General features: G+C 46.0%; 4 protein-coding genes across 5 annotated transcripts in view; 3 read left to right on the top strand and 1 right to left on the bottom strand.

Annotated features, from left to right (window-relative positions):
• Positions 1-18,666, bottom strand: part of marchf5l (membrane-associated ring finger (C3HC4) 5, like) — a 253,777-nt gene that overhangs the window by 111,206 nt on the left and 123,905 nt on the right. The window lies entirely within an intron of this gene.
• The window catches only part of LOC146976849 (stonustoxin subunit alpha-like), a 55,877-nt gene that overhangs the window by 9,993 nt on the left and 27,218 nt on the right, over positions 1-18,666 (top strand). Inside the window, exon 1 of one of the 2 annotated variants that reach the window (XM_085792616.1) lies at positions 17,057-18,579. The exons of the other annotated variant lie outside the window; for it this stretch is intronic. Within the exon in view, the coding sequence (XP_085648742.1) occupies positions 17,057-18,579 (1,523 nt within the window). Of the gene's footprint in view, positions 1-17,056; positions 18,580-18,666 lie in introns of those variants that run through there. 2 annotated transcript variants of the gene reach the window in all.
• LOC146976850 (zinc finger BED domain-containing protein 4-like) lies at positions 1,390-3,297 on the top strand. The gene is made up of 2 exons (XM_085794254.1): positions 1,390-2,837; positions 2,922-3,297. Exons 1-2 carry the CDS (start codon positions 1,390-1,392, stop codon positions 3,295-3,297), a joined length of 1,824 nt encoding a protein of 607 aa, XP_085650380.1.
• LOC146976851 (uncharacterized) lies at positions 4,903-17,038 on the top strand (the record flags this gene model as incomplete). The annotated part of the gene is made up of 5 exons (XM_085794255.1): positions 4,903-5,241; positions 5,370-5,536; positions 12,994-13,072; positions 14,886-15,111; positions 16,776-17,038. Coding segments are annotated over exons 1-5 (1,074 nt in total), but the record flags the coding sequence as incomplete, so codon positions are not given.

Consider the following 18,666-nt stretch of genomic DNA (forward strand, 5'->3'; position numbering starts at 1 on the left):
TTTTAAAGAGGAACTAAACCCCTAAACCACATTTTTCTGCTGAAAACTAGGGATCGACCGATTATCGATTTGGCCGATTATCGTCGCCGATTTTCAGCATTTTGACGCATATCTATATCGGCCTTTTATTTTGAAATTGACGGCCGATAAAAGAACAATTTAAAACTGGATTATTTTGGCTCTGCTCTGATGCAGCTGCGCCTCTCTCTGTTGTCACTGGCTGTCACTACTCTGTCTCCCACATTGTCCCACCCACAACACCATCTGATTGGTCACAAGCACGGTAGCAGGTAATCAGCATGTACGGTGCACGCGCAGCAGCAGAGGCATCTCACGTCCCAAAGAGAGCGGTCCGAAGTTGCTAGATGCCTCGAGTCGAAGGTAAGTTAAGTCACCTGAAATTGTAATAAACAGTCCACAGTCCTCCTCTACAACTACTAGTAACATTACTATGAGCCCATTAACGTTATAAACATAAGCGGCAACTTTGCTCGCTCACAGCCCTGCCTCCGTAGGATAATTAGCCTAGTAGTCTGCGTGTGTGTGAGTGAGAAAGTAAAAAAAACAAATGAACTCAATTCAGCTCCGTTTTATTGCAAAGACGTCAAGCACGTTGAGGCACGTTGTTGTAAAGGCTTTTAGCGTAGCGTTAGTTAGTTTTCCTTCTCTGTCTCTTGACGCTCAGCTGTGTGTGTGTGATGAGCGAGGGGTAACGCCACAAGAGCGGAGAAATGCATCATAATAAACAATGCTACGTTAGCTTTCCCTTCTCTGTCTGTAGACGCTCCGCTGTGTGTGTGTGTGTGTGTGTGTGTGTGTGTGTGTGTGTGTGTGTGTGTGTGTGTGTGAGAGAGAGTGAGATGAGCGAGGGGTAACGCCACAAGAGCGGAGAAATGCATCATAATAAACAATGCAGCGTAGCGTTAGCCTACGTTAGCTTTCCCTTCTCTGTCTGTAGACGCTCCGCTATGTCCGTGTGTGTGTGTGTGTGTGTGTGTTTGTGTGCAACAAGCAAGCAACGTTACTGTCTGTCTGAGAGAAATCTGTAGGGCAGTAACATAATGTAGGCAAATAACTGCATCATAAAGTCTACATGAACTGCATGGTGTTAGGGGATAAACAGTCTCTCCTATTGCTACTGTACTATTTTTTCAGCTATAGTTACACTAATTGTTAGTAATGTAGCAGCCTAGTTTTGAATGACAGGGTCCCTGCTATCACATATTGATAACATTTTACCATTATACAACATTAGAACATTTACATACATAATACAAATCAACAACTTCCCAAATACTGTTTTAATTTTAAACATGATGAGTTGAGCATGCATGTGGCCCCACGTTTAACTCTCTCTTTTTTTTAAAAAAAAAAAACCACTTATTGTAGATGGACAGACCAACCACCTCCAAAAGTGCAGTGTGGCAGTACTTCAGCCAACCAACACCAGGGAAGGCAGTTTGCGACAAATGCACTAATGTTGTCAGCATGGGAGCAGCAACAGGAAAAAACAAAAATACGTCAAATCTGTGGTCCCATCTCAGGATTCATCACCCTGATTTACACAACATGGCACAGAAGAAAATGAGGGAAAATGAGGATGCGACCAATAAAACCCAGCCAAAAATAGAGGACATGTTTCAAAAACAAAGAAAGTGGACCAATTCAGATGACAGGTCAAAACTAATGGACAAACTAATCATAGAGATGATCGTCACTGACAACCAGCCGTTCACAATGGTGTCTGATGTTGGCTTTAAACGCCTCATGGCTGCAGCAGAACCACGATATGCACTGAAAAGTGAGAAGTATTACAGAACTGAGAAGCTTCAAGAAGTGTACCACAAGATTGTGGACAAGATCAAAGCCCTGATTCAACCAGAGAATGCTGGCTACTTTCTCTCCTTCACCACAGACTGCTGGTCTGGTGTGACAGAGTCTCTCATGAGTTTGACATGCCATTTCATTGATGCTGAATGGACAAGAAAGCAGGTCATGTTAAACACAAAAGCCATGCATGGATCCCACACTGGGGAATACCTGAAAGAGACATTCCTCAATATGCTTGATGACTGGAAGATAAGTAAAGACCGTGTCGTGCTTGTGCTTCGTGACAGTGGAGCAAATATTGTGAAGGGAATGAGGCTTGCTGAACTCCCAGACCTCAGTTGCACGGCCCACACCTTGCAGCTTGTGGTAAACGACGGTCTGGCGAGTCAGAGAGCCATCATAGATGTCATTGCAATACTTAAAAAATGTGCCACACACTTCCATCACTCCATTCTGGCCAAACAACGCTTGCGAGACATCCAGAGGGAACTTGGCTTGCCAGAGCACAACATAATCCAGGCTGTTCCGACGAGGTGGAACTCCACCCTCCACATGCTGCAAAGAATGATTGAACAAAAGCGTGCACTTACCATCTACTGTGGTGAACATGGAGGTTTTGCAGGCCTCACTGCTTACCAGTGGGACCTTGTTAATAATTTGATTGAAACTCTCCTCCCAATAGAGGAAGTGACACTTCAGGTGAGCCACAGCAACTCATCAGCATCCTGCATCATTCCATGCCTGACTGTGTTAAAGATGTGTCTTCAAGATGATGAGGGGCCCTCCACAAAAGGCATCAAAACGATCAGGCAAGCCATGAGGGAGAGCCTTGACAAGCGTTTCTCAAAAGCAGAAGACACAAAAACTGTGGTGCTGGCCTGTCTCTTAGATCCTCGTTATAAGTATCATGCATTCTCCTCTCCCACAACATTGAGCAAGGCCAAGGGATGGTTGAAAGAGGAGGAGGAGGACACTGACACACAACAGACCACTGTCAGACAAGAGGAGCATGCTGCCACAGAAGGATCCAGTGTGGAGGAGCAGGCAGCTGCAGATGGGACACATGAGGAAGATGGAAACACCCACAAAAGGCAGCGGAGAGAACACACATCCTTCCGCAGCCGTGTTGATGAGATGTTCAATTCTCTGCTGGCACCTCACACTGATGACCTACTGGCCAGTAGCTGCATTGAGGATGAGCTACATCTGTATCTCAAGGAGCCAATCATCGACAGGCGTGAAGGGGACCCACTCCAGTGGTGGAGACAAAATGAGGGACGCTTCAAGCTACTTGCAAAACAAGCAAGGAAGTTTCTTTGTGCACCCCCCTCATCAGTCCCAAGTGAGCGTGTCTTCAGTGAAGTGGCTACAATTTATGAGAGCAAAAGGAGTCGTCTCACTGGAGAGCATGCCGAGCAACTTTGCTTTTTGCACCATAATCTGGTGCTGCTCAATTGGGACTACTAATTTATTTTTGACCCAGATTTTTGTGTAAATTTTATTTAACTTAGTTTGTATTTACTTTATAAGCATCAGGGAGCTATGTATTTGTTTATTTATTTATTTATTTATTTCAATTTTCAGTTAACTTTATAAGAGATGCTGCTGAGCCTGGGAACTCCCTGGAATTTTGGTTAAAAAATTAAAAATATGTTGTGGGAAGAAAAGCCATGACACTTGTTCAGAAGGTGTTTAATAAACACAATGCTGAAAGGCATTTAAACAAAGTTCAGTGAAGTTTGTATTATTTAAAATTTTGACACCAATATTTTCCCTTTTACTGGAAATGAATATCGGCTCTAAATATCGGTAACCGGCCTCCTTGACTACTAATAATCGGTATCGAGATCGGCCCTAAAAAAACCATATCGGTCGATCTCTACTGAAAACAAATATATTTGGGTATAAGGTAGTGTTGTCGGTTGATTCTGGTCCAAATTTTGACATTTTAGTCAAAATATTTCAATTTGGTGTATTTTGTAGTAAAAATGTAGAGTGACTGCCCTCTATGGGTTGAAACACGGGTATTACAATCGAATTTTTCTATTGGCTGAGATGGAGGCAGATGACGTTTTGGAGGCAGCTTTCGTCACCGGCCACTAGCTCCCCGGCCAATCAGCACCGGCTGCTGCCTGCCGCTAACGGTTGCTAGGCGCTCTAGCTGCTCTGCTGCGGCTAACGGCTGCTAACAGCTGCCTGAATGGGAATCGTTAGTGCGGCCGGCGCTAACGAGCCGTTAACGAGCTAACGAGCCGGCGGATCAGCTGTAGATGCTGTGTCATGGCTCTGGCGTCCTCTCCTAGTAGTGTCCGCCCTACTAGTGCTGTTAGAGTAGCTCGTTAGTAGCTCGTTAGCGCTAGCAGAAGTGTTGATGTCTGTTTATTACTTTTTTTTTCTCTTTTGTGTGATTTCGCGGGTGTGAATGGAGCGCAGGGGGGAGGGGGGATCGGAGAGTGCTCCTGAGTCCCGCCCATAATCAAGGCATTTTTTGAATTTCAAGCTTAGAGCACGTCATCCAAACCTGAGGGGTTTAGTTCCCCTTTAATGATCGAATCTCCCGATCGCTCGATTTTAAGCAGAATTTGGGTGGTTCGCTGCCGCCTGCCGCCATCTCCGAGACGCCATTAGAGTGACGCCGGTTTTAAATTTTTACTCACTTCTCTGAGTTTCCACCACCACTGTATGGACATTTCCCTCCGCTAGTTCGTGGATAATCTTCCTACGAACACTTCGGCCTGTGGCTGAAGCCAGTTCGACTGAATCCTGCAGCCAGTGACTCTGGAGAGTACTGCCACCGCAAGCGGAGGTTCACCTGAGTTCGTCTCCACCAGCGGGCACGGTCTACGTGCCCTGGCCGGGTAAAGTCTCTCTCTGCCTCCGGCTGCTGTCTTGTTGTTTCGCCTTTGCATTGCTGTGGGCTCCAGGACGGAGCCCTGGCGGGTAGGTGTCCTGCACGGCACTTTCCTCTCCTCCGTAGCCTCGACCTGCACATCGTTCCCGGCTCTCTCCGGCTGTCTGCTCTGCTGGCTGCTGTTCTCTCTCCCTCTGTTTCAGTGCATCGCATCCACATCCATGCCTCCGCTCTCCTCGCCGTCCAGCTGTGACAGCTGCACCCGTCTGGCCGGAAAGATCCTGCAGCTGGAAGCAAGAATCTTTCGCCTCTACCAGAACCAGGAATATGAGAAATTTTTGGACACCATCGTCTTCGGACCAGCCCAAACGGACCCAAACAGAGTTTTGGGGTCAGATGTCACCGTGCCCTCAGATACTGCCCCGCCCCCTTCTGCCCCGGAGCTGGCCACTTCCGCCCCCCCTCCCCTCCCTGTCCTGGAGAAGTCTTGGTCACAGCTTGGGGCCAAACCCAAGGGCCTGATGAGCTCAACTCCCCTCCACCATGACAACTGGTCCCTGGTCAGTGGGAAAGGAAGGAAAGAACCTCCCCCACCTCTTCTTCCTCATTTTAATCTTCATCTTGATAACAGATATGACATTCTTAGTCAGAAAGACTTCCCTCTTTTGCCCGCACCCTCTCAACCCAGGTCCCCCTCTTCCCAGCTGTCACAGGGTTCTTCCAATTCCCCGCCACCCCTCCCTCCTCCACCCACTGTGCCAAAGCCCCCCCCCCCGGGTCCCGCCGCTCCATAGCCTACTTCACTCCCGCACCCCGGGCAGGCCTTGTCAGGCTTCCAGTCCCTTGTCACACAAGGTCACAACACATTAAACCCGCCCCCAGTCACCCGGCCCCCCGCTCTACTCTCCCTCATATCTCTCCACCCACCAAGATAGTTGTGGTTGACTCCACCACTAGGAACATCCGTCTTCAAAACACCACTACACATTGTCTACCTGGTGCCACTGTCACTTCACTATTAAACAAGCTCCCTGACCTGCTCCAATCAACTCCCCCCTCTGTCAACCGCATCATTATCCATGTAGGGACAAATGACACCGCCCACAGGCAATCTGAGGTGCTCAAAGCCGGATTCAAAAAACTATTTGAGTTTTTGAAAACTTGTGGGAAAACAGTTTTCATCAGTGGCCCTCTTCCCACACTCAATCTTGGCTCAGAGCGTTTTAGTAGACTCCTGTCCCTTAACTCCTGGCTCCAGGTTGCCTGCAGAGAGCACAACTTTAACTTCATTGACAATTTTAATTTATTCTGGAACCGTCCCTCCTTTTACCAGGGTGATGGTATCCATCCAAACAGGCTGGGCAGCCGCGTACTTTCTGGCAACCTCCAGCACGCAGTATTGAACGCATGACTGATAAGAACTGAACCACCCCCCCCCCCCCCCCCCCACCCCGGTCAGGGGAGAAGCCCACCCCTCCTTCTCCCTCTCCATGCCCCCCCTCCAACCTGCACGTCTGCAAATTTTCCCAATCTCCAGCCATCTCCGCTCATCGCCTGATACTGCTCCGATTGTTGGATCTGCCGGCCTCACCACAGCCTTTGCACCATGCAACTTGCAACTCCCCCCTCGTCATTCCTGTCTTCATCTCGCAGACGTCGTCCTGCTCAAAGTCACCAACAAGGGGCACATACATGCCTCCTGCATTCACTACCCCCTCCTCACTTCCCCCTCCCTTGATCATTAAGATGGCACTGATTAATATCAGATCTCTTAACAATAAGACTTTTATTTTGAAAAACTTTTTTTCTGCTCACACTTTGGACTTTTTGCTGCTAACCAAAACCTGGCAAAAGCCAGGTGATGTCAGTGCCTTTTCCGAGCTCCTCCCTCATAGCTGCTCTTTTTTCAGCTGTCCACGAGCCATAGGCCGAGGTGGTGGTGTAGCCTCTGTGTTCAAAAATAAATTCAAATGCAGATTAATCACAACAAATACGTACTCTAGTTTTGAGCTCCAGGTCTTTGTATTAGATAGTAATTGTCCCATTCTGTGTGCCATTATCTACCGTCCTCCTAAGGCAAACCAGAATTTTATTTCTGAATTTTCCGAGTTTTTAGCAGAGTTTTTACCAAAATTTGACAAGGTCCTAATCTGCGGAGATTTTAATATACATGTCTGCTGCTCAGCCAATCAATTGGGAAATGACTTCAGAAATCATTTAGATTCTTTTGATCTCACTCAATTAGTGGCTGGACCAACGCATAACGTTGGTCACACACTGGATTTAAAGCAGAACTATGCAGGATTTGGGCTGTAATTATTGTGGCTCAGAGTCACTGTGATGGTTGAGTGACCTGTTATGAAGTGAATGGGGTCTAGGCCAATGCGCTCACCGCACTTGCAAGATCTGTCGTCCGTCTCGGTGTTACAAATCTCGTCAATGGATAGAAGTATCGCGAGAAACTGCCTTACGGCAGAACGAGATAAGAACGCATATGACTTCATGCATGTCACGAATCGTGATTGGTTTGAGTTCGGAAAGTCGGAGGAAACCATGGAAACATGAAATGTTTACTGATGAAGTTCAGCTTGTGGCTAACGGGGAGCTAATGCTAACACAGATACACACACCATGGGTCTTTTATAAGATAATGTAATACATTATGACACACACACACACCTTCGCGTTTTGGAACCTTTATTCCTGTGTGTGTATGTCTGTGTCTTTGTGCCTGTGTGTGGCTGTATTAGCGTTAGCTCCGTGTTAGCATTAGCTCCGTGTTAGCATAGCGTTAGCTCGGTGTTAGCGTTAGCTCCGTGTTAGCATTAGCTCCGTGTTAGCACGTGTAGGGGGGGTGGAGGAGGTGGCGGCGAGTTTTTTTTTTTTACGACAGTGACATGTGCCTCCCAGAACTGTGGGGGAGCTCCGGAGAGGGAAAAAAAGAGAAACCAACGAAGGAGCAAGCTATTTCCGGCCGACTTGCATAGTTCTGCTTTAATAATCACCTATGGTCTCTCGGTGTCAGTGAAAGAAATTAGTGTCACTCCCCTCTCCGACCATCTTCCCATACTCTTCGACCTAATAGCGCCATCTCCTGCAACTAAGCCCCTCTTACCTCCTTGCCGTCGCCGCATTATCACCTCATCCACTGCTAGTGACTTTGCTTCAGCATTTCAAAATAGTGATCCCACTACCTTACACCAGTGGTTCTCAACCAGGGGTCCGCGGACCCCTAGTGGTCCATGGTGTAATTGCAAGGGGTCCGTGAAAATATCTGCCGGACCTTCCAATCCGGCCCACGGGTTTTAATAGTTTGCGTACTGTTTTTCTCTGTCTGTGTGCGCCTGTAAGTCAATGCGCTGGGACACAAAAACACGCTCAAAGTGTTTGTGTGTGCCTGTGAGCCCCAGCACTGGGATAAGGAAACGCCCAGGTACCGCCGCCTGGACTCGCAGGGTTTTCCCTGTCTGCAAAGGCTATGGGTGATTTTGGCCGCCGCCTTGGTTCAACTGTGTGTGCACTGTGCATCATGCATGAGGGGCCATTGAGATGAAACGTCTTTTGCGCGCGCTCAAACCCATTCAATGTAGACGCGCGTCATGCACGTTCCCAACTCAAAAGCCGTAGCGGTGCGCGGTTGTTTTTCCGTGCAAGTCCACGGCGCACAGCTGCACGGACCTGCTTCTCCCCCGGTGTTGTGTCCCGCTGCCTTCGGCCTGTGTCTCTCCTACTGTTTCCCACTGAGCTCTGCCTCGTTTAAAAGGTGAAGGAAGCCCGTGTGTGGAAAGACGTCGCCTGTTACGTGAGCTGGAATTACTGAATTGTTTGTTGTTGTTGCAACTTTCAAGTTGAAAAAAAGAGGAGAGACGTCACCTCCGAGATGTACAATGTGTGTTATAGAAGAGAAACACATGTCAGGACCAATGACTTGTATCATCACAACAGACCTGATGGTCAGCAAAATGATGATGATAAATGATGATAGGCTATGTCAAGATTTTTCATTTTATATCATACAAAACACCAAAGATGTGTATAATTGAAAATGATGTGCACAAGTACTGTAAAATAAAAATAAAAAGGTTAATTCAGTTTCAATCAGGCCTATTTGAATGTCCCTCAAGGTGTCTGCAGCCACTGCATAAGTATGATTTTTTGTTATGGAAGTTAGAACTGAAAGCTTATATTTGCCTCAACGAGTAAATAAATGCCATAATGCAATTTAAAATGCACCCCCCCCCCCCACCCCGTTTCTATCAAATTGCAAATTTGGGTCCTCAGGGTCGATCAAAAATATGCAGGGGGTCCCGGACCCCAAAAAGGTTGAGAACCACTGCCTTAGACAATCTGTTTTATCCTGCCTCACCTGACTGTTTCATCACCTCCTTCCACTCTACCTGTACTTTAATTCTCGACTCTGTAGCTCCTGTACGGATAAAATCCTCAAAGTCCAAGGCTGATCCGTGGCTGAATGATTACACCCGTGCTCTTAGGCAAGACTGTAGACTGGCAGAACGGAGATGGAAGAAGTACAAATCTCCCATTTTGCTGGGTATCTGGAGGGACAAGTTAGCTACTTATCAAAGAGCTATGAGAGACGCGAAATCACTTTATCTCTCCAGACTCATCTCCACGAGCAGCAATCGTCCAAGAGTATTATTCAGTACCATTAACTCTGTTATTAATCCATCCACTAATAGCCCCACAGATGCTTCAACAGCAACATGTGAAGAGTTTTTAAAATTCTTCGTTGGGAAAATTGTTTCTGTTCGGGAAAAAATTATTGCTAACACCGACGTCGCAGAAAATGGGCTGAATTCTGCCTCTGTGCTCCCGACTGCTGTTTTTAATCAATTTGACCCTGTTTCCCTTCCCCTCCTCTCTGAGATCGTGCAAAAGCTAAAGGCGACCAACTGTCCCTCAGACATTGTCCCCGCTAAGGTGCTGAAAGAGGTTTTCCATACTGTCGGCCCTTACCTCCTTGTTTTTATCAACATGTGTCTTAGCTCAGGTACCGTCCAGATGTTTTTAAACATGCCGTGGTCAGACCACTTCTTAAGAAACCTCACCTGGATCCCTCAGTTTTATCTAATTTTAGGCCCGTTTCTCACCTGTCTTTTTTATCCAAGGTCTTAGAGAAAGTCGTTTTTATTCAGTTACAATCTTTTCTGGAAAACAATGCCATCTTCGAAAAATTTCAATCTGGTTTTAGATCCCGCCATAGTACTGAGTCAGCTCTACTTAAAATCCATAATGATATCCTCCTTTCAGCTGACAATAAAAACCCTATGATTCTAGTCCTCCTAGACCTTACAGCAGCATTTGATACAATTGATCACTCCATTCTCATCTCCCGTCTGTCCAACCACGTGGGCCAGGGGCGCCGGAAGTGGGGGTGCGGCAGGGGCTGCAGCACCCCCTGGTGGCGAAAGTTGAAAAATTGCGATGACAATAAAATGATAGATTATAAATATTTGTGGTTGCTGTTTCTGTTCCACAACATTGTAAGCCATACTTGAGATGAACCACTTTTTGTTAACAATTGTGTCCCCACCACAAAATTAACTTAACATTATCCTAATGAAGAATGACGAAAAAACGTTGATAAACTATAGGCAGCCGAAGCAGTGTGCACTGCGCGGAGCTTCTGCCGGAGCCAACTCGCAACAATATAGCTTTGATTAGGCTACAGTAGTTCTAAGACTCTATCTGTCATCTCCCCCTTTGGAGAAAGAGGAGTTTTCAAGCTGCACCGTGGGGAGGGGGGCGAGAGGGGTCTCTTGAGGGGGGCTGGTGGGGAGAGAGGAGGTCGATTGTACCGGATAAGACAGCATCCGATATGTCTGGGTGCAACAAAGTCACTGTTAACAAAATCAACATCTAATCTGTCCCTTCAAAATAAAGTTTGTAACGAGTGTTTGGAGCAGCTGCTGACAGATGTGCAGCTGACAGTGACAGTTTCCTCACCTGGGTCCTCCCTCCCTCACGTCTTAACGACGGGACAAAGTCTCTTGGACATATAAGCCTATATTCTGTGTTTTTCCTCTCTTTAACCGTCTCATTTCAGTTTTTGCCGGTTGGAAATCATCTGGTGCGCACCCGCTGTTTCTCTGGCGATTGCTCACTCACTCACTCTCGATGCGCATATGTTATAAAAAAATAAAAATAAAAAGGAAAAAACACAGATGCGCAAATTGAAATGACCTAGCCTACTGTAGTGAATGTAGTGTAACAATTCAGTGACCACAGCTGATCACCAGCTTGTCGTGCCCCACCTGTCACGTCTGAACACAACTACGGGCTTCTTTTTTTTTTTGCCGTGGTCCGGTGCAGAATTAAAAAAAACAAATAATGCTCGTCAGTCCGACCGCATGGGGTCCAGGGTCTAGGCTTCAACACTGGTCGGACCTGGTCGGGTATTTGGAGCTAGAACCGGTCCACTAAAGACCAGAGTCTGTTTGAGAACGGCAGCCTACTGTCTGGGAGACGTTGTCAGGTGCGGTGTTACGGTGCGGCGGCGGGGGGGGGGGGAGTACAGAACCCCCCCCCCCGCCGCACCTGCACCCCCTGGCGAAAACTTCTTCCTGCGCGTCTGACGTGGGCATTCAGGGTCCAGCACTGGAATGGTTCTCCTCATACCTCAGAAACAGGTCTTTCTCTGTTATGATTGGAGACCTTTCATCCTCCCGTGCCCCCCTCTCATGTGGGGTCCCACAGGGTTCCATTCTCGGCCCTCTTCTTTTCACCCTTTATCTGTTGCCTCTTGGAAAGATCATCTCCACTCATAATCTTTACTTTCACTGTTATGCTGATGACATTCAGGTTTACCTCCCTATTATCCCCAATGCTCCAGCTGCACTGAATTCCCTCTCCAAGTGCCTAGAGGACATTGACCAGTGGTTGACACAAAATTTTCTACACTTGAACCAGTCTAAAATGGAATGTATTGTTTTTGGTACCTCTGATGTATATGAAAATGTGATTAGTAACTGTGATTCTTCTTCCTTTGCCTCACTTTTTAAACCTACTGTAAGGAACCTGGGAGTTATTTTGGACTCTGGTCTATGTTTTGACCAGCAGATTGACTCTGTAGTCAAGCTGAGTTTCTTCCAACTACGCCTTTTAACTAAAGTTAAGCCCTTCCTCAGCAGGAACGATCTTGAAATGGCTATCCATGCTTTTATCAGTTCTAGGTTAGATTATTGTAATTCCCTGTACTTTGGCATCAAGCAATCTTCTCTCTCCCGCCTCCAACTGGTACAAAATGCTGCAGCACGTCTTCTAACCAATACCCCCCGTTACAGTCACATCACTCCCGTTCTTTTTTCACTACATTGGCTCCCAGTTAAATTCAGGATCATTTTTAAACTGATAATGTTTGTTTTTAAAGCTATCCACGGTCTTGCTCCAGTGTATCTGTCTGATTGTATAAAGCTTAGACGACACTGTAGAGCCCTCCGGTCCTCAGAACAGCCCCTGTTGGAGGTTCCTTTCTCTAATTTTAAACAGTGGGGGGATCGTGCCTTTTCGATAGCGGCCCCGAAATTGTGGAACTCTCTACCCCCTGAACTACATTTTATTAATGACTTGGCACTTTTTAAATCACATCTTAAAACTCATTTATTTAGACAGGCTTTTAATATTGAGTAACTTTTTGCCTTTTGATATGTATTATGTATGATGATATGTATTTTATCATTTGTGTTCTCTTGCTTTTGTATCTGCTATGTTACTCCTTGTCACTTGTAATGTAATTTTTTCTGTGAAGCACTTTGATCATCTTTCTGATGTTGTAAGGTGCTATATAAATAAACTTTATTATTATTATTATTATTATTATTATTATTATTATTAAAATGAAACTGGAAGTCAGTGGAGTAAGGCCAAGATAATTGATGTGTGGTCTCGCTTTTCCAGTGAGGAGTCGGGCTGCTGCATTCTTTACAAGCTGTAGAGTCTAGAGTGAGAATGTAGTAGTGAGTGATCCAGGCCAACATAAAGTGAGTTACAGTTATCAAACTGAGCATTAATAAAAGCAGGGATTGTAATCTTTAGGTCTCTGCAGGAGAGATTACTTTCAATAAAATCCTCAACTGGAAGAAGTTTTTACAGAAGACCGGACATTAAGAGTCCATCACCTGGGAAATCCAATGGGTTGCACCCCAAACATTATGATCTCTGTCTCATTTTCATTGAAGTTTAAAAATTTTGATGCCATCCAGGATATTACTTGAGTTAAACAGTCCATCAGTGTCTGTTCTGACCCAGTTCAATTTACAATCATGTTCTAAACCTTCATCTGTTCTCCACAGAGTTCTCCAGGAGACCTCAGAGGTTCTCAGTAATCAGTCCACCAAGCAGCATCACACAGACCTGGACTCCATATTTATGGTGTGTAAATGTTCATCCACACACAGAACTGATGACTACAGCCACCAAGAAATGTTCAGCTACAATTACAGTGTCATGCTGCTTTATTTGTTTTACCAAACGTTTCTGGTCTCTCCTGTTCATCTGCAATGAATCCTAAAGAAAAATATTTGTTGTAATTTTTCTCTGGCATTTCAGCCTCATCAAAAATAACTGAGATGCTGAGGTTTATTTTGTTCTCTCTTTCATATGAAACATGACAAAATGTTTTTTTTTTTTTTTACAATAGTCTTTAGCACCAGTTCAGCACTAAGGTACTGAATCTATTTTGCTCAGATCAGCAGGTTTGATTAACATCTATAAATCTCTCTGTGCAGCTGTGAAGAGAAGTGGATGTTCATATTTGATCCATGGGCCCTAGTTTGGTGGCGCAGTGCAGGTGGCGCAAGGTAGCGCAGCCGGTGTAATGAAAATTTCGACCAGCGCAGCCTAGCGCAAGGTCAGTCTGGCAGATTGGTTGATCGCGCTGTGCTGAGATAGGTGTGGCCGCGCAGCAGGGGTGTCAGGTGTCACAGATTCAGCTTGGCGCAGTGGAAGTTTCGTGCGAAAATGTCCCGCCGAGGTTGCGCTGAAAGCTCGCCTGCTCCAACCAGGTCTCGGCGCAAGGCGAAGCGCAGCCGACGAGTGGAAGTTTGGCTGCCCAGTGCGCAGTGCACACAGGTCACCAAGACCTCACGCAGGTTTCCACAGTTCCAGGCACATTTAGATGCAATAAATAACCACTATTTAATGCAACTAATGGAATCAACACGTGAATTTATATCTATACAGATTGTCCCGTCACATCTGACATCAGATCAAAGGCTGTCGGCACGCATAATGGAAACTCCACCTGAATTAACACAGCAGGGACGAACTGGCTCTGAAAAGCAGCTGTGGATGTCTCAAGAGCAGGACTGTCAGGGTGGATGACTGCATGTCGCTGCCGTGTTGAGATACGCACTGTGCAGTTGTGATGATCGCTTTATTTATTTATTTACTTATTTATTTATTAGCGGGCGAGCGACCGCGTCGTCACGCAGCCATAATGAAAAACAAAACACAAATCATCATCTCTCTTAGCCCACCACAACAGCCTCGGTGTCAGATAGTCAGTATATAGCCTATACTCAGCATCTCTCATCACAGAAAAAAAAGAGAGAGACGGACAGACAGACACAGAGAGAGAGAGAGAGAGAGCGTCCCTTACGCAGATTCCATCCCTGTTACACATGGTGTTTGTTCATGTTGTGATTAGTGTACACCTCTCATCTTTCTTACACAGGGAATAATAAATTGAATTGAATAAATGTGAGTTTCTTTATTAGTTTATTAGTTGTTGTTTTTTACACTGGGCAGCGGTTCTCAGTGTATCAGATCAAACCTGATTAAGGATATTAGTAAACTCATTATTCGGCCACTCTGAGCTCGGACCTCCTGGGACGTCGCTGTTTCCTCTGTCGATGTCAAAGTATAAAATGACAAACTTGCAGTGCGCATCGCCCGTGGCACAGTTAAAGGTGAGGAGAGGAGCTCATTTAATTGGTGAAGATCCGAATCGGCTGTGTTACTGTAATCCCACTTCACGCCTTTCTCCCTCCCGCCTTGTCTCCTCCCCCTTTGCCATTTGCGCTGGTAGGAGGGACGAGGGGAGCGCTGGCCTGCATCGGACGTCGCTGTCCACCAAACTTGCAAAATGGACCTGGACACGCCTCGTTGGGCTCGGTCCAGAAACTAGGGCCCAGTGTGTTTATACTGAAAGTGAAGTTTACACAGCATGCTATTGTTTTTCCAGCTGCTGGAGGAGAACATTGTCACTTTTGTGAAGAATGAGCTGAAGAAAGCCCAAAAACTTCTGAGTCCAAATTGCTCAGAATTATTAGATAATCCTGACAATGATGGTGAGGTAGTGGGTGGTGATGATGAAGATCAGAGGAGGAGCAGAGAGTCATTTCTGAAGATCACAGTGAACTTCCTGAGGAGAATGAAGCAGGAGGAGCTGGCTGACTGTCTGCAGAGAAGTAAGAGGATTCATCTAAAGATAAAGAAGAATGGAACATTTTCTAATATTTAAACGGGTAGAGTGAAATAAACAAATTTTTCGCCCCTTTAATAATACCAATTGGTGTTGTACTTTATATCATTTATATCTGTGGAAGGAGCAACATAGCTAAACGTGTAGGTAACACCCCTAAAGAAAATACCAAAAGCCCAGCAATATTCTCCTGTTGGTATTTACTCTTGTTTTGAGCTTGCCGTGCTGCCAGGTGTGTGTCAGTCACAAGTATATGACTGGCTTGCCATGCATGCAGACTTGCTTGGCGGGCTGGATGATTGCTGTCCAAAACAACACAGCCATTTTTTACACTTCATTTGACACTGTCAGGTACCTCAGTAGTGTGGAAGATACATAGGCAGCCACAACAGCTCGGCACTTGCCCCACATGCTGGTCACTGGCCTGGTCCCAACCAGGAGTTGTTGAAGGTCAACCAGAGTGGTTATGTTGGTCACTCTAGCACGTACAGCACGCCCAAGCTGATCCCACAAGTGTTCAATTGTTGCTCTCATTCCATGGATTCAAGGCAAGGCAAGGCAAGGCAATTTTATTTATATAGCCCGTTTTTTTTTTTTTTTTTTTACAAACAGTCTGTGTCAAAAGGCTTTATATGGCATCATAACAACATCCTCTGCCATTAGACCCTCACATCGACTGAGGAAAAACTCCATAGTAAACCTTTTTAACAGGGAAGAATTGGAGAAACCTCAGGGTGAGCAACAGAGGAGGGATCCGTCACCCAGGACGGACAGACATGCAGCTTTATTTGACAGATCAGTAGAGATGGACAGGAAAGGGGGAGGCAGAGGGGGAATGACATGCAGGATAGGGCTGCCCGACGCGGGATTTGAACCGGGGCCGCCTGCGTTGAGGACTATAGCCTCTACATGGGGCGGCCGTCTTAACCACTGTGCCACGCACCGCCCCAGAGTGTCTGCCTCTTTGACCCATGGAGAGAGCTGGTTCCACAGTAAAGGAGCCCGGTAGCTGAAGGCTCTACCTCCCAGTCTGTTTTTAGAGATAATGGGAGTCACTAATAGACCTGCATTCTGGGAGCGGAGTGCTCTGGTAGGACAGTAAGGAATGATTAGTTCTTTCAGATAGGCTGGAGCTTTATCATTAAGAGCCTTATAAGTCAGCAGAAGGATTTTAAGTCTATTCTAAATCCTACAGGAAGCCATTGGAGAGAAGCTAAAGTGGGAGAGATGTGCTCTCTCTTCCTAACTCCTGTCACAACCCTCGCTGCGGCGTTCTGGACCAGCTGGAGACTCTTTAGAGAGTTTTTGGACATCCTGACAGGAGAGAGTTACAGTCCAACCAAGAAGTGATAAATGCATGCACCAGTTTCTCAGCATCACTCTCGATATTCCTAATCTTAGCAATACTGCGCAGGTGGATGAAGGTGGTCCTTACAAGTTGTTACCTCATTGTAAAGGTGACTGATCAGGATTCCAATTATATAAAATACAACACCAATTGGTTTTTACCAAGGGTGATTGACTGAAATAATGTTTCCAAATTTTTTTGATGAGGTTATGTAATAATGGACATTTTCAGGTGCAATTAGATGTTACAATATTGACTTTATATTTCATTCATTGAACTTATCTTTTTTTTTCTCTGTTTAGAAAGCCATGCTGCAGTTTGTCGACGTGAACACAAATTGAACCTTAAGAAGAAGTTCCAGTGTGTGTTTGAGGGGATCTCTAAAGCAGGAAACCCAACTCTTCTGAACCAGATCTACACAGAGCTCTACATCACAGAGGGAGGGGCTGGAGGGGTCAATGATGAACATGAGGTCAGACAGATTGAAACAGCGTTCAGGAAACCAGACAGACTAGAAACAACCATCAGACAAGAAGACATCTTTAAAGCCACACGAGGAAGGAACCGACCAATCAGAACAGTGATGACGAAGGGAGTGGCTGGCATTGGGAAAACAGTCTTAACTCAGAAGTTCACTCTGGACTGGGCTGAAGACAAAACCAACCAGGACATACACTTCACATTTCCCTTCACCTTCAGAGAGCTGAATGTGCTGAAAGAGAAAAAGTTCAGCTTGGTGGAACTTGTTCATCACTTCTTCTCTGAAACCAAAGAAGCAGGAATCTGCAGGTTTGATGAGTTCCAGGTCGTCTTCATCTTTGATGGTCTGGACGAGTGTCGACTTCTTCTGGACTTCCACAACACTGAGATCCTGACTGATGTGACAGAGTCCACCTCAGTCAACGTGCTGCTGACCAACCTCATCATGGGGAAACTGCTTCCCTCTGCTCGCCTCTGGATAACCACACGACCTGCAGCAGCCAATCAGATCCCTCCTCAGTGTGTTGACATGGTGACAGAGGTCAGAGGGTTCACTGACCCACAGAAGGAGGAGTACTTCAGGAAGAGGTTCAGAAAGAAGCAGCAGGACAGAGAGATCATCTCCCACATCAAGACATCACGAAGCCTCCACATCATGTGCCACATCCCAGTCTTCTGCTGGATCACTGCTACAGTTCTGGAGGAGCTGTTGAAGACCAGAGAGGGAGGAGAGCTGCCCAAGACCCTGACTGAGATGTACATCCACTTCCTGGTGGTTCAGGCCAAAGTAAAGAAGGTCAAGTATGATGGAGGAACTGAGACAGATCCACACTGGAGTCCAGAGAGCAGGAGGATGATTGAGTCTCTGGGAAAACTGGCTTTTGAGCAGCTGCAGAAAGGAAACCTGATCTTCTATGAATCAGACCTGACAGAGTGTGGCATCGATATCACAGCAGCCTCAGTGTACTCAGGAGTGTTCACACAGATCTTTAAAGAGGAGAAAGGCCTGTACCAGGACAAGGTGTTCTGCTTCGTCCATTTGAGTGTTCAGGAGTTTCTGGCTGCTCTTCATGTTCATCTGACCTTCATCAAATCTGGACTTAACTTGATGTCAGAAGAACAATCAACATCTTGTTGGTTTAAAGTCTCGAGAGAAAAACCTAAAGCAAAATCAGTCTACCAGAGCGCTGTGGACGAGGCCTTACAGAGTCCAAATGGACACCTGGACTTGTTCCTCCGCTTCCTCCTGGGTCTTTCACTGGAGACCAATCAGACTCTCCTACGAGGTTTAACGCCAAAGACAGGAAGTAGCTCACAAAACAAAGCAAAAATCAACCAGTACATCAAGAAAAAGATAAGTGAGAATCTGTCTGCAGAGAAAAGCATCAACCTGTTCCACTGTCTGAATGAACTGAATGATCGTTCTCTGGTGGAGGGGATCCAACAGTCCCTGGGATCAGGACGTCTCTCCACAGATAAACTGTTTCCTGCTCAATGGTCAGCTCTTGTCTTCATCTTACTGTCATCAGAAGAACATTTGGACGTGTTTGATCTGAAGAAATACTCTGCTTCAGAGGAGGCTCTCATGAGGCTGCTGCCAGTGGTCAAAGCCTCCAACAAAGCTCTGTAAATGAACATACAGTAGATAGATAGATAGATAGATAGATAGATAGATAGATAGATAGATAGATAGATAGATAGATAGATAGATAG

Source organism: Trachurus japonicus, chromosome 12 (assembly GCF_045865225.1).
Source record: "Trachurus japonicus isolate A0001 chromosome 12, Traja_1.0".
NCBI classification, from domain to species: domain Eukaryota; kingdom Metazoa; phylum Chordata; class Actinopteri; order Carangiformes; family Carangidae; genus Trachurus; species Trachurus japonicus.

Coding starts and splice junctions, on each gene's coding strand:
- LOC146976850 (XM_085794254.1), top strand. CDS start 1,390: ATGGACAGACCAACCACCTCCAAAAGTGCAGTGTGGCAGTACTTCAGC. Junction 2,838..2,921: donor ACCACTGTCAGACAAGAGGA/GCATGCTGCCAC, acceptor CACCCACAAAAG/GCAGCGGAGAGAACACACAT.